The sequence below is a fragment of the Gopherus flavomarginatus genome, chromosome 3, assembly GCF_025201925.1.
Source record: "Gopherus flavomarginatus isolate rGopFla2 chromosome 3, rGopFla2.mat.asm, whole genome shotgun sequence".
Classification (NCBI taxonomy): Eukaryota; Metazoa; Chordata; order Testudines; family Testudinidae; genus Gopherus; species Gopherus flavomarginatus.
In genome coordinates, this window is record NC_066619.1 from 77,977,893 (window position 1) to 77,991,951 (window position 14,059).

General features: G+C 39.5%; 1 protein-coding gene across 7 annotated transcripts in view; it reads left to right on the forward strand.

Moving 5' to 3' along the window:
- Nucleotides 1-530: 530 nt before the first annotated feature.
- LOC127047534 (zinc finger protein 474-like) overlaps nt 531-14,059 on the forward strand; it is a 57,805-nt gene continuing 44,276 nt past the window's right edge. For 6 of the 7 annotated variants that reach the window (XR_007773398.1, XR_007773397.1, XR_007773396.1 and 3 more), the window contains exons 1-4: nt 531-626; nt 10,413-10,475; nt 10,803-10,927; nt 12,523-13,477. Coding sequence is in view for 4 of the 7 variants with exons in the window: in XM_050945932.1 (XP_050801889.1) it covers nt 12,758-13,477 (720 nt within the window). In the remaining 3 variants the exon portion in view is untranslated. The remainder of the gene's footprint in view (nt 627-10,412; nt 10,476-10,802; nt 10,928-12,522; nt 13,478-14,059) is intronic. The other variant, XM_050945929.1, reaches the window with a different exon arrangement.

Genomic DNA, 14,059 nt, shown 5'->3' on the forward strand with positions numbered 1-14,059 from the left:
GTGACACATGCACTGCTGACTGATTATGTAATTTAAGGGTATCCATCTACATGTCCTACCACACACTGACATCATACATGCTATAACTGTACAACAACTGGTAGGGGGGCAGGTATTCCAGCTGCAGCTCCTCCTGCATCCTACACATCCGACCTCACCTCATGTAGGTCAGTGATTACTGATTATGGAGTATTTGCAGAGTGGGGAGAGTTCTGTTCCTTCCTCTTTACCTGGTGTAGGTCAGTGATAGAGCACCAAGAGGGAAATCTGGAGCAACTTCCAGCTGCTGCACCCTGGCATCCCACTCCACTGAAGATGCTTATGGGGATTGCAAAGACTCCCTCCCATTGTTTTTTCCTGAACACACCTCCTGGTTCCTTTTTCTAACCAAGCAATGAAGCTGGCCAATCAGCTTCTGAGGGGCTCTGTGAATTTACATTTGTTGACACGTTGCTGGGCAACATGTGGGAGACAAAAAGGAGACTCCTATTACCGTAGCAACAGAAAATGCTAACCTTCCAAACCCTGAAAGTGAGAAGGGACTGTGCTGTTGCCAGTTCCTTGCCCACTCCTGGATGCTCACAGCGGGGATCAGTATGTGGGGGATTAGGTGCTGAAATCACAAGGTAAGTCAGAAAAAATTACACATGCAGAGCAGGAAAAATGTGGTTTGTTTTGTGTTCTTCTAAATCTGCTGTTTAAGATGCGCAGTTTTCTCTTTTACAAAGATGAACCTGAACCATAACTCTGGATCAGAACACTCCTGGTCTTAGGAAAGTTGGGATGTGGATCCAAACTTCAGCATGGCCCTTTAAACCAAAATAAATTTTTAGTATAAATAGTCATTAATAGGTTTGTTTCATTACAAGGTTTGCACTTCATCCAGCCCCTTCTGATCTTTGGTTCAGATAATTCTGTTAATTTCTTTAAGGCACCAGGAGAGGAAAACCAGTGAAGTTTCCATTTTACTGAACAAAGCAAACATGAAGTTCCTGCTTATGACATTTGCAGTAAAGTGACATTAGAATCATAGAACCATAGGACTGGAAGGGACCTTGAGAGGTCAGCTACTCCACACTCCCCCACACTCATGGCAGGACTAAGTATTATCTAGACGGTCCCTGACAGATGTTTGTCCAACCTGCTCTTAAAAATCAGCAGTGATAGAGATTCCACAGCCTCCCAGGGCAATTTATTCCAGTGTTTAATCACCCTGACAGGAAGTTTTTTCCTAATGTCCCACCTAAACATCGTTACTGCAATTTAAACCCATTGCTTCTTGTCCTATCCTCAGAGTTTAAGGAGAATAATTTTTCTCTCTCCTCCTTGTAACAGCCTTTTATGTACATTCTGATCCTTCATCTTGTTAGCCTTCACCAATCCTATTCAATTTATTCATAAATGATCTGGAGAAAGGGGTAAACAGGGAGTTGGCAAAGTATGCAAATGATACTAAACTGTTCAAGATAGTTAAGACCAAAGCAGACTGTGAAGAACTTCAAAAAGATCTCTCAAAACTAAGTGATTGGGCAACAAAATGGAAAATGAAATTTAATATGGATAAATGTAAAGTAATGCACATTGGAAAAAATAACGCCAAATATACATACAATATGATGGTGGCTAATTTAGCTACAACGAATCAGGAAAAAGATCCTGGCGTCATCGTGAATAGTGCTCTGAAGATGTCACCGCAGTGTGCAGAGGTGGTCAAGAAAGCAAACAGGATGTTAGGAATCATTAAAAAGGAGATCAAGAATAAGAAGGAGAATATATTATTGCCTTTATATAAATTGATGGTACGCCCACATCTTGAATGCTGCGTACAGATGTGGTCTCCTCATCTCAAAAAAGATATACTGGCACTAGAAAAGGTTCAGAGAAGGGCAACTAAAATGATTAAGGGTTTGGAATGATTATGGGTTTGGAACGGGTCTCATATATCATTACCTTTTAGGTTCACTCCCTCTGGGGCACCTGGCATTGGTCACTGTTGGTAGACAGGATACTGGGCTAGATGAACATTTGGTCTGCCACGATACAGCCGTTCTTATATTCTTATGTTCAGGGGAACTGTGTTGTGTAGCGAATTGAATGCAGGGCCAAGAGTTAGGAACACCAGAGTTATAATCCCATCTCTATTACTGTCTTGTTTTGTGGCTTTGGGTGAATCACTTAATCAATCTGTGCCTCTATATCTCAAATTCAGATTCAGTTGATAATATTTCCCTAACTCACAAAGATGTTATAAAAATTAATTCGTTAAGACCTCATCCCAGCACATCAAGCCCAAAAAGCCCAGTGGGAAAGATTCCTGCAGATCTCCCAATTTGGTGAGTGGAGATGGGGGGAGGATTTGGGTGGGACTCCTCGCCCCAAATTGATGAATTGGTGATAATTAGGCATGTGGCTTACTTACTGGGAAAGCAGTATATTTATTTTGTGGAGCTCACCTGTACAAGTCTCCTTGACAAAGCTTTAGATAGTGGGTGCAAGTGGACACTGAAAGTTAGAAACAGAAATATTACCTGATGTATAGGATAGCCACCACTGGCACGTAAATTATTGATTGCACCAGATCACATTGAGGATCCTCCAGTAGTTCTAATGATCAGCTGTATAGGTAAGGTGCTGATAAGTGGTTACCAGAAACCAATGTTTCCTATAAAATGCAAAAATGATGGCATATAGTAACAAAAACAAAAATACATATGCTCTTTGTTTAATTTTTTCTGAAGTACACTAAGTTTATGCAGATGTACGTAAAAAAAATCCCATCTAAGATTATACCTGATGGAATGGTTGCCCAAATTATTATTTAGCATAATTGGTTTTAATGCAAAATTACCAATTTTTTATTCCAATTGGAATTTTCATTAATCCAGTAACCTGGGACTTGACTGGAAAGAGGAAGGATTTTACTTCAGACCAGGTGAAACTATTGTTTATAGCACAGAGCTTGAATGTTTCTTCATTTAACCCATAATATCTGGGGGTATTTCATGCTGTTGCCCTGTATCTTTTTTCCATAAGCTCATGAAATGTAATGAAGCCTTTGTATGTGAAGAATTATAAGATAGGATACTAGATAGTGTAAACAAATAAATGAAAAACAACTTCAAACACAGGGAAAGAAAGAAAATGAGGAGAAAGCAAAGTCAAAAGTAGCAAATTGTGAAATCTCCAAAGCAGCATGGGAGCAATTAAGGACTCGATCCCGTAAATCTAATCTGTGGCATCCCACATTGGTCACTGCCACAGCCATTAAAATGTCGACTTCATAGCAAAGAGACTGTACTGTGCTTGGTGCAGTAGCCCAGTTTTTTAAAACAATAAAAAAAACAAACTTTTAGGCTGCCATGTATTAAAGACACATCACTAACTTATGAGGCAGGACCTCTAGTAAATGACTGATCTGCCACCTATGCAATGATCTTGCACTGTAATCCTGCCAGAGCTCATGTGGTGCCTGGCTGGCTTAGTATTTGGGCGCTGGCTCCTAAGCACTGTTTACATACAGCAGGAGGACTCTTCCTTCTACACATCAGTGTCCCAGCAGGACATTAGGGAGTACTGTTGCTGGTTCAGATGAGATGTGAAACTGTGCTTTTAGCCATCTGTATTGATTAAGGATCACACAAAATTTTTAATAAAACATAGGGTGTTAAATTTGTCATCCAAGCGGTATTACACTTCAGGTAATTACATCTGTCTCCCTGAGTTTCCCCTAAAACTTCAATTCAATATGTTGTTCATCTTCATTTTCTTCCCTAAATTGTTGTTTGATGTTTCTGTATACTGTTATCTTTGATTTTAAGAACAGGGATATCCCGTTTAGGAACATAGGCATTGGCATATTGGATCTGACCATCTAGTCCAGGCGTTCTCAACTTTTTTCTTTCTGAGTCTCCCCACAACATACTGTAAAAATTCCAGGGCCCAGAAGGAGGAGGGGCTCTGGGATTCAGCTGCAGGAGGCACACTGGGCCCCCAGCTTCCTCCCCCTGGGATGCACTGGGGCTCTAGGCTCCCAGCTTCAGCCCTGTGGGGTGCTCTGAGTGTCACCATGTCTCAAAACTGAGAATACCAGATTCAGGACAAACTGCTGAGAAATAGGGCAGACTCATCCCAAATGGGTAGTTATTCTATCATTAGATATACCAATTCCTGACTCTGCAACTGACCTCCTGTATGACCTTGGGCAAATCACTTCACATCTCTGTGCTGCTGTTTCGCCTCCTACTCTTTGACTATTTTGTGTGTTTAGATAATAATCTCTTCAAGGCACAGACTGTCTCTTATTATCTATTTGTATATTGCCCTGCACACTGGGGCCCTGATCTTGTCCTGGGCCTCTAACTGCTACTGTGATACGAATAATGAATTATAATAATAATGTTCATGCCTCATGTGATGTTGGAAACGTGATTGCAATTTTATAATTTCTATAAAACCCAAATGTGATGTCACAAATGAGATTATAAATTTTACTTTAGCCTGTTTGAGACCCCATTCATTTTCATGGGTTAATGTGAAAATAAATATGCAGTCACAAGTGGGAAATGATGCCCTCAGACATCAAGTAAAGGATAAGCAGCAGGAGCAGATGAACTCTTATATGATGATGAAGGGAAAAAGGCAATAGGCCAAATTCTACAGACCTTATTAGGTGAAACTCTCATTAAATTCTGTATGAGTTTTGACTGAGTAAGGACTTAAGTGTGCAGAACGTCAAGTTAGTATTTATAAAACAGAATGTTTTTTGGAAGGTATGATTAATTTTACTTATTTTTCATTTTATGGTTGAATAAGCAGTAGTCTATCCTGGCACCAGGAGACCTTATGTCATGTGATCTTCCAAAAGCTACATATTGTTTTGTGGTTGTGAATTGTCCATGTGGCATTCCTGCTAAGTGAAAAGGTGAAGTATTGAGGATTACTAGCATTGGCCAATTTAATCCCTTGGTCAGCATAGATGTGTTTTGTTGGCTAGAATTCAGTTAAGAAATCCAAACTCAGAAAATGGCCTGCTAATGGGGTTTGAGGGGTTGTTTACCTAAGCGAATCTAGAGAGATTCCAAGTCCAACAGAGCCATGAAAGAAGTCCACAACCATCAGAATAATAGCCATGTCAGTGAGTTATGCTCCTCCTGAACCTATTGGTGGAACCTTTTAAACTGAATGCTTGACCCACACATAACAGCTAAGATTGGTTATGATGCCATTGTTACAACTTTTGATTAGGATTAGTTAAAAAGTTTGATATGCTACAGGTCCTATTCCCCATACAGAACAGGAAGGTGGGTGGTCAAACTTATATTGATTACACACTTTTGATTCTGGGCTGTTATATATAAAGTGTCACTCTCAGCCTGAAGCTGAACTAGCCATTTTATTCCACTTGTTTTTAATTGAATCAGACAAGTCCATTATTTTTAGAATTGCTGCTCTCCGTGGGAACTGCAGGGGGTCTCAGGTATAGGCTAAAAGAGCTATATAAGAGTACGTCCAGACTACCCACTGGATCGGCGGGTAGCAATCGATCTATCGGGGATCGATATCGCGTCTCATCTAGACGTGATATATTGAACATGCTCCCATCGACTCCGGAATTCCACCAAGGTGAGCTGCGGAAGCAGAGTCGACGGGGGAGCCGTGGCCATCAATCCCGTGCCGTGAGGACGGGAGGTAAGTCGAAACAAGATACGTCGACTTCAGCTATGCTATTCCCGGAGCTGAAGTTGCGTATCTTACATCGACACCCGCCCTCCCAATTTAGACCAGGCCTAAGATAGCAAACCATAACTGGTTTCCAATGTTGTATCATTTAGAAAAGAAATAAAAGTTTTATTTTACCTTTTACACAGAAACATTAATTCCACAACTTGAATAAATTCAATGTATTTTATGATTTAAGCTAGACAAAGCGGGTTTTGAAGTCTTCAAATACATTTTCAGTTCACACTGAATTTATATTTACTTTCCAACAAACAAATGTCAATTTGGCAGGAAGAAATGTAGACCAAATAGTGTAATCCCCATAAGGAAGAATAATTCTGTAAGTATTTCAACAGCAAGCTTGGAAATCCAATAATAGGTTATATTGTTAATAGGTTGTTTATAGCTTCTTTTATTGTTTTATTCATTGTTAATAATAAAATAGCTTGAGTCAGAAAACATTCTTCATGTGGGAATCAGTGTATTGCTTGACGTTACTTTCAAATCCTTTCAGGCAACATAATGATCAATCTGACCTAAATCAGTAAATAGAAGAGAAGATGATGAGTACAACCTCACTAGGTTCAGAAACTCTTTGAAATTTAGCTGAACTTTCTGACGTTCACTTCCCGTGACCCTCCAACAACCCTTATTTCCTCCCTCCATGTGACCCATTAGTGTCTCCATTTCCTTCATCCCATTAAAAGGCCTTGGCTACCTTCCAACTTGTGTTCAATAGGCAGTCCTCCTAGGAATCCCTTTTCCATTATTTGAAAGGGCCATGTAGTTACAGCTGCCTTATTTCTAGGCTTTGTCGGCCAATGAATTCAAATGAATTCTGGAACCATGTGCTCCTATTGTGGAGCACACCCGGCCACACATTCAGTGACTAGAGTCATTTGTGGGGTGAAGAATTGAACCCCAGGGAAGGAAGAGCCAGAAAATTCAGACTCCTATGAAAGGTAAGGGGCTTGCAGACTCGTTATATATACAACCTTTTTTCCTACACTAGATAGTTGGCAGGGAGTGGAGAAGTGGATGTTTTTCGCATTAAAGTGATGAGGCAAAAGTTCTTGCTCTAAAAAGGACCAGGCTTTCTGCAAACCCACTAAGCTTCTTGTTTATTGTTGATTACTATAGTATCTGGAACTAACTTGTTTATGACCTTTGTATGGCCATTAGTTGGTAGTAATTTTTTTTCATTGGACATTTCAGTTTCACACTCTTGTGATGAATTGGTGTACGCTGGCTAGCAAGCCTTTTGATACTGCAGACAAAAATATCACAGTGACGTATTTTAATGTGCATAGGGACATACAGTACAAATATACTCTCAAAAATTACAGGCTTTTACAGCCTTGTACTTTACAATGTCATTATATAAGCTGTAATGAGACATTAGAATTTTAGAGAAGATGATGTTAAACTCGGAACGTATATTTTCCCTAATGTGTTTGCAGGAGAGCTGCCTGCATATTTCAAAATAGTTGTTCACAGTCACTTGTTCTTACAAAAATTACAGATTTGCTTTGATGGCATTCACAACCCCTTGTATTCACTCTCCCCAAACCCTTGCATGAGCCAATTTGACTTTGTCAGAGTGAGAAAGTGTCATATCATCCTGGGAATACATAGCCACAATCCATACCAGTAGTGTTAGTGCAACTAACTTGACAGCTATTTGTGGGACTGGCAACAGAAAGAATAACATGCAACTCTGGTGACCACTCATATTTTTATTACTTTTTATGTGTTTTACACTAGCCCCATGAGCCCTTAGTTAGTGATCGGTCCCTGACTAAAGTGCATACAATCTGTGCTAAATTTACCCATGTGCAGTGGGCCAGTGCAAGGCCTATGCTCTGCTTTAGCCACACTGGAAGACTTAAGTGATGCAAAAGCATTGTCTTCACCTTTCATTGGGGAGTGAATATCACTCCCAGTATGAATAGCAAATTGCAAAACCCAAATGCATGAAGCAATAGTCCTAGCAAATAGTCTGTGAGAAATCTCTGGCCTGGAATATGTCCCTGTAAAATATTAAGGGTGTGGTTAGGCCCAGAAAAGCGATCCTACTTTGGCTTTTGTTATTTTTGTGTTTCTGTTATTAGTTAATGGCAAGGATGACTAGACCCCTGCATTTGAGTTCTTCTTATGTTGTGTCTTTAAGTACTCAATACCACTAAGTAAAAATTATCAAATAATTTTGAATAACTAACAAATTGGTAAAAGTCTAATTCTCTGTGGATAATTTGCAAACAGAAAAGGGAGCTAAATTTGTCAAATAGTGTGTTGAGAATGGTATTAACATAGCTCACCTTGCATGTAATAGGACTCGCATGTAAAGTACATACATATATCAAGGGGACAATTTACAGAAACTATAAGAAAGGCAAAAATCCCAATGTTGAAACATGTTGGGAGCTGAATTATTGAAGATGAATAGCCACGTCCTTTGCTTCAGAATTTGCTCCCTCTTGTGAGTGGCCAGAGCCTGACTCTGGGGCCATTAGGAAGGAGAATGGTCAGATAGTTGGAAGATCTAGATTTTATTCCTGGCACTGCCACAGACTTGCTATGTGAGCTTGTCAGTCACTTAACCGCTCTGTGCCTCAGTTTCTTCATCTGTTAAGTAGGGATAACAGTGCCTATCCTACATGCTTGTTGTGAGGCTTAGTTCATTCATGTTTGTAAAAGGCTTTGAGGTCTTCTAATGTCAAGTACTACAAAGGTACATAGGATTATGGTTGTTAAATATGTAGATGCAGCAGAAGATGCATTTATCTGAGATGGTATTTCACTGATTTTAACAGGTTTAGTGTTCAGAGCATACGACTAGTAGTTAGGAAGTACACAGTTCATTTTTTGTCTATTCCACTGACACTCTGAAGCTTTGGGCAAGTCACTTAACATCTCTTTATCAGTTTCCCTAGCTGTAAAATCGGGACAATAAAGCTTAGCTTTCTACCAGTGAAGTTTAATTAATCAATGATTTAATGTTTTGAAATTGTGAAGCAACTTGAAATTTGATATAAATGCTAAGTAGCAATCTCATTAAAAGCTGCTGGGATATTCATTGTGCTTGGTATTAGTCATGGCAGTGAATGGTCTCTTATGGCCAAGTGCTAGCAATATATTTCATGGTGGTTGCAATATAAGTGATTACATTAATAAACAGGAACACCCCACACCTATATTTGAATACTTAAATCAACACTTAAGCATGGAAAATGGGCAATTTCTTCAAAATCTAAATATCTTCTTAGAAAATGCCTGTTTTGCACATTTCAATGTCTGTCTGAGTATCCAGCTGTGGGATCTGAATATTCTAGTAATGATTCTGATCATGTGAGTCATTTAGCATTTCATGTGCAGGGCTGAACCCTCTGAACTCCTAGTGAAGTAGGGCATATTGAGGATGCTTGGCAGTGCAGCTTATACAGAGTGCAGTTTTACTCTGAAACATGACTCTATAAAGAAAGCACCATGTATCTCTGTTTATTGTGCTTCTTTGTTTTTAATGCCTCCATTTCATGCATATTCCATTTTCTATGTTTACAAGGAAAACTTGCAAGTCCCTCTTGGGTTCTAAAAGGCAAGCTGGGTTCTTTTTCCTGCATATGCATCACCCTCATTAATAAAGTTCATCTTCAACCAAATTGCTCAAGCATAGCTGAGAGCAGAATTTGACCCTGCTATTAGAATGGGTATCATAACTATAAAGGGATGGGTAAAAACCCTCCTATATACAATACTATAAAATCCCTCCTGGCGAGAGTTCACCAAAATCCTTTTACCTGTGAAGGGTTAAGAAGCCCAGGTAACCTGGCTGACACCTGACCCAAAGGACCACTAAGGGGATAAGATACTTTCAAATCTTGGGGAGGGCAGAGAAGGATTTTGTTTGTGCTCTTTGTTTTGGTGGTGTTCACCCTTGGGACTAAGAGGGACCGGACATCAATCCATGTTCTCCAAATCTTTCTAAACAAGTCTCTCATATTTCAAACTTGTAAGTAACAGCCAGGCAAGGCGTGTTAGTTTATCTTTGTTTCCTCAATTTGTGAATGTTCCCTTTGCTAGAGGGATGTTTATACCTGTTTTGTTGTAACTTTGAAACTAAGGCTAGAGGGGGTTCCTCTGGGCTCTTTGAATCTGATTACCGTGTAAAGTTATTTTCCATCCTGATTTTACAGAGATGATTTTTACCTTTTCTTTTTAATAAAACCCTTCTTTTAAGAACCTGACTGATTTTTCCATTGTCCCAACACTCAGGGGTTTGGGTCTTTGATCATTTTGTAACCAATTGGTTAGGATATTATCCTCAAGCCTTCCCAGGAAAGGGGGAGTAAGGGCTTGGAGGGATATTTTGGGGGAAGAAGAACCCCAAATGGTCCTTTCCCTGGTTCTTGTTAAATTACTTGGTGGTGGCAGCGTACCAGGTTTTAACCTACGCTGATAGAAATAAGCTTAGGGGGCTTTCATGCGGGTCCCCATATCTGTACCCTAGAGTTCAGAGTGGGGAAGGAACCCTGACAACTGGGTTTGCAATTCCGCTGATGATATGGAACTCAGAGGAGAATCCAGCTCCTACTCCCACAACTGTGCTGTGCTAACAGGCGCAGACATTAATAAAGATTTATTTTTGTCATTAAGGTTCCATTTCCACAAAGTTTCACTGAAAATTTCACTTTCAGAAAACCAAGTTTGAAAATTGAGCTCAAGGAGTGTCATAAACTGAAAAACTACAGTTCCAGCAGGTATCTGTATTCTTTATTAGTAGCCAATCATTGTATAAAATTAATCCAAAATGAACAAAATATATGATTGTGATTATTTTTTATTTAGTTGTTCCCAGAAACCCTTGCTAAAATTACATCCTTGTATCTTGTATCAAAGGATGTACAGTTTGTTTTGTTGCTTTCTCCAAGGAAGTGTTATGATCCAAACTTCATTGCTAATGTAATTTTCCAGTTGCATGGTGAATTTAAAATTCAATTCAAGAAATACATGAAGTTCAAAACTTCATATTAATAGTTTTATCGAGTCCGTCAGTTACATGTCTTGTATTCTTTTCTTTCATGCAGAATCACCTTTGTCAGCCAGAATGCTGTCTGGATTTTCGAATTTGTTACATCCGCGGCCATGAATTTGTTTTTCAGTCAACACTAAATCAGAAATACTTGGAAGGATGATGTCATGGAGATAAAAAGTAAGTTGCAGCAAGGCATTAGTTTATATGTTACATATGCAAAAATGATCAAAATACAACTCTTAGATCAGATGGAATGGTCAATATTTCCTGTATTTTCTTGAGATGAGGCACATAATATTTCTACCATGTTTGACTTCAAAGATGGAGTAGGTTTTTTACTGCAAAACTGGTTTTGTGACACGTCAATTTTTTCAGTATTTTTAATGTTCCTTTTGGGTGCCAGAGGCCTGATTCTCTTCTTACTTACTGATTTTACATCAATATAACTCTACTGCCTACCACAGATTTACTTCAGGTTTAGACTAGCATAAGTGAGAGGAGACTTTGACCTTGCACTCATATATAGTTTCAGACACTGGTTGTGTAAAGGTTTTGTTTATCAAACTTAAATGTCATTGATAGTATTGTTGTTCCTTTAGTAAAATTGGGAAAGCATGGTAATCTTTCATGACCAAACTGCCCAATGGGGTAAGTGGGTTGTGAAACAGGAGATTTCTGTTCTATTCTCACCTCACCTACTGTCTCTTGCTGTGTGGCCTAGACAAGGGTTAAACTCAGACCCGCTGTAAACAGTTAGGTCAGTGAAGTGCACCCACTTACACCACTTCTGAATTTAGTTCTCTAGGTCTCAATTCTTCCTCTACAAAATAATACTTCTCTGGAGCACAAGAATGTTGTGAGTATTAACTAATATGTGTAAAGCGCTTTGCGATTCTATAATTATAGGTGCTGTAGCTATGCAAAGTATTATTATTTTAAGAGGGGCATAAAGATGAAAACAGGGGAGGCAAAATCTTGTCCCTCTGAAGAAAATAAGTGAGGGGCAGATTGGAGTTCCTTGTGGAAGGAGCAAGGAAGGAAAATTCTATAAGGGGAATCCTGTGCAGTTACCTCCATGTTGTTTCTTTGTGGGAGGGAAGGCAGATTTCCTTAGGAAGCAAAGGCCTTCTGCAAAGAGCTTTTGTGCCTCTACTTTGATTCAGGGGGCCCAATGGTCCCTTTCCATTATTGGCACCAGCTTCCAGCAGAGCCGTGCTTCAAGGAAAAGAAAAGCAATTTAGCAATGAGTTAGAGCTTTTTAAAATCACACAGGACAGAAGAGAGAGGACATGATATGTCTCCCTGGACTGCCCACCCATCCCACACTCATCCGTGGACCTACAGAATGCTATCTACAGGGTCATGGGTTGATGAAGCGTGGACACTGCAGACGAAGGTCATGCACTAGCACTGGGAAATTTCATGAAGTATCATTTTGGTCAGAAATGAAAGTAACAAATTCTGGGTTATGGTTACAATTGTATGAAGCTCAGCAGTTTTGATTCACCTGGGTTCATACAAATCTTTTATCCATATTTTGCTTCTCATGACTGTGCACCCTGCAAGTTTACAGTTTTGAGTTTCAGATTTATATAATAAAATAATTTAGCAGATGACATTGTGGGTCAACCATCTTAGATGGCCTTGCTTATTTGTATGGGACTTGAAAGTATAGCATCATGGTAAGGTAAATGGAGTCTACTTTACCCCTGGTTGCCAACCTTTAACAAGAAATAGTGTTTATTAATTTCTTCTTATATAATTTGTTTCAGGATAAAACAAAGCAAAAAGGCAAAAGAAAAAAAACTGCAACAAAAAGCCCCCACAAACCCCTGCCACTGAAACATCACAATCTGATTGCTGCTAATATGCCTCAACTTGATGCAGCTCCCCTATACTCTGGTAACTTCTAACCTGCGAAGCAAAGTCAACAAGAATGAGCATCACATTGAAAAAAGGCAATCTCAAGTAAAGTAGAGAGAACATTGCTGGAACATTGTATTCTTCATGGAAACAACTGTAAAGAAAAAGAGTTTGAGCCAGCATAATAAAACTCTGCCAAGTGCTGGAAAGGCCCCTGCTAATATCTCTACCATTCTGCCTTCAAAACAGATTGCAACATCCAGTGTGTCAGATCTTCCAACAGTTTTGCCAGAAATAGTGAGTTTAGATTCCATAGTAAAAGCAAGCCCTGGGAAAAGAAGACCAGGCACTGTAATAATATCAAAACGGTCAAACACTGCAAGCATGTCTCAGAGTCAGCTGAATCGACCAGTCATTCCATCAAAGAGACCTGGCTTTAGGGTGTGCTATATCTGTGGCAGAGAATTTGGGTCACAATCTCTTGCCATACATGAACCAAAATGCTTGGAGAAGTGGCATATTGAAAATGACAAATTACCAAAGCATCTCAGAAGAGCAGAGCCAGCTAAACCTCAGTCCCTTACTGGTGGCACCTATGACATTAAGGCTGCAAATGAGACAGCTTATCAGAGTGCTCAAGCTCAGCTCTTACCCTGTGAAAACTGTGGTCGCACTTTTCTTCCTGATCGTCTCCCTGTGCACCAAAGGAGTTGCAGACCAAAGGATGGTGGCCTGGGCCCTTCAAGCTCTAATCCCCTAAAATCTGTGAAAGGCCCTAGCTCTGGCCTTGTATCTGCAGCACATACTGATCGATCTAGTAAAGTTCAACAAACACATGGGGGTGCACCAGCCATACCAGATAAGGTAAATTATTATGCATACGACCTATGAAAGAGACATGATTGTTTTGCTGTAGATACCCCAGAGACTAGAGATGAGTGAACTTTAATCAGATCTTAAATTTCAAGGCCTACTTCTTTCAAAGGCATCTTTTTGCTCCATGCAAATTGTTCCCAGCTGAGCAAGGGTGGAGTAAGGGGGGGAATAATGTGTTCAGAAGGGAAGGTATAAAATATTCTAATCCTATTTATCCCTGTTTCTTTGATCTTTCTTGTTGAAAGGAGATATTTGGATTCTCATTTTCCATGTTCCAGTGGGAGAGATATATCCCCAGAAGAGGCCATTATGCTCTATAGGTTATTAAGAGATTATGTTGAGCTGCTTAAGCAGGCTTTGCATTTTCTAGTATGTTTTAACAGACATCAGATGTTTGTATTTAATTAACATGAGCCCTAATGTTTCCTTGTTCTTTAATCATTCCAGAGATTTACATTTTTTAAATGTTAGACTTAACAATGAATAAAATCATTGGGTTTTGCATGTTCAAAGCCCAGCAACTCAGAATACAATGAAAAATAAGTAAGGAGACTGCAGTTTTTCCACTGA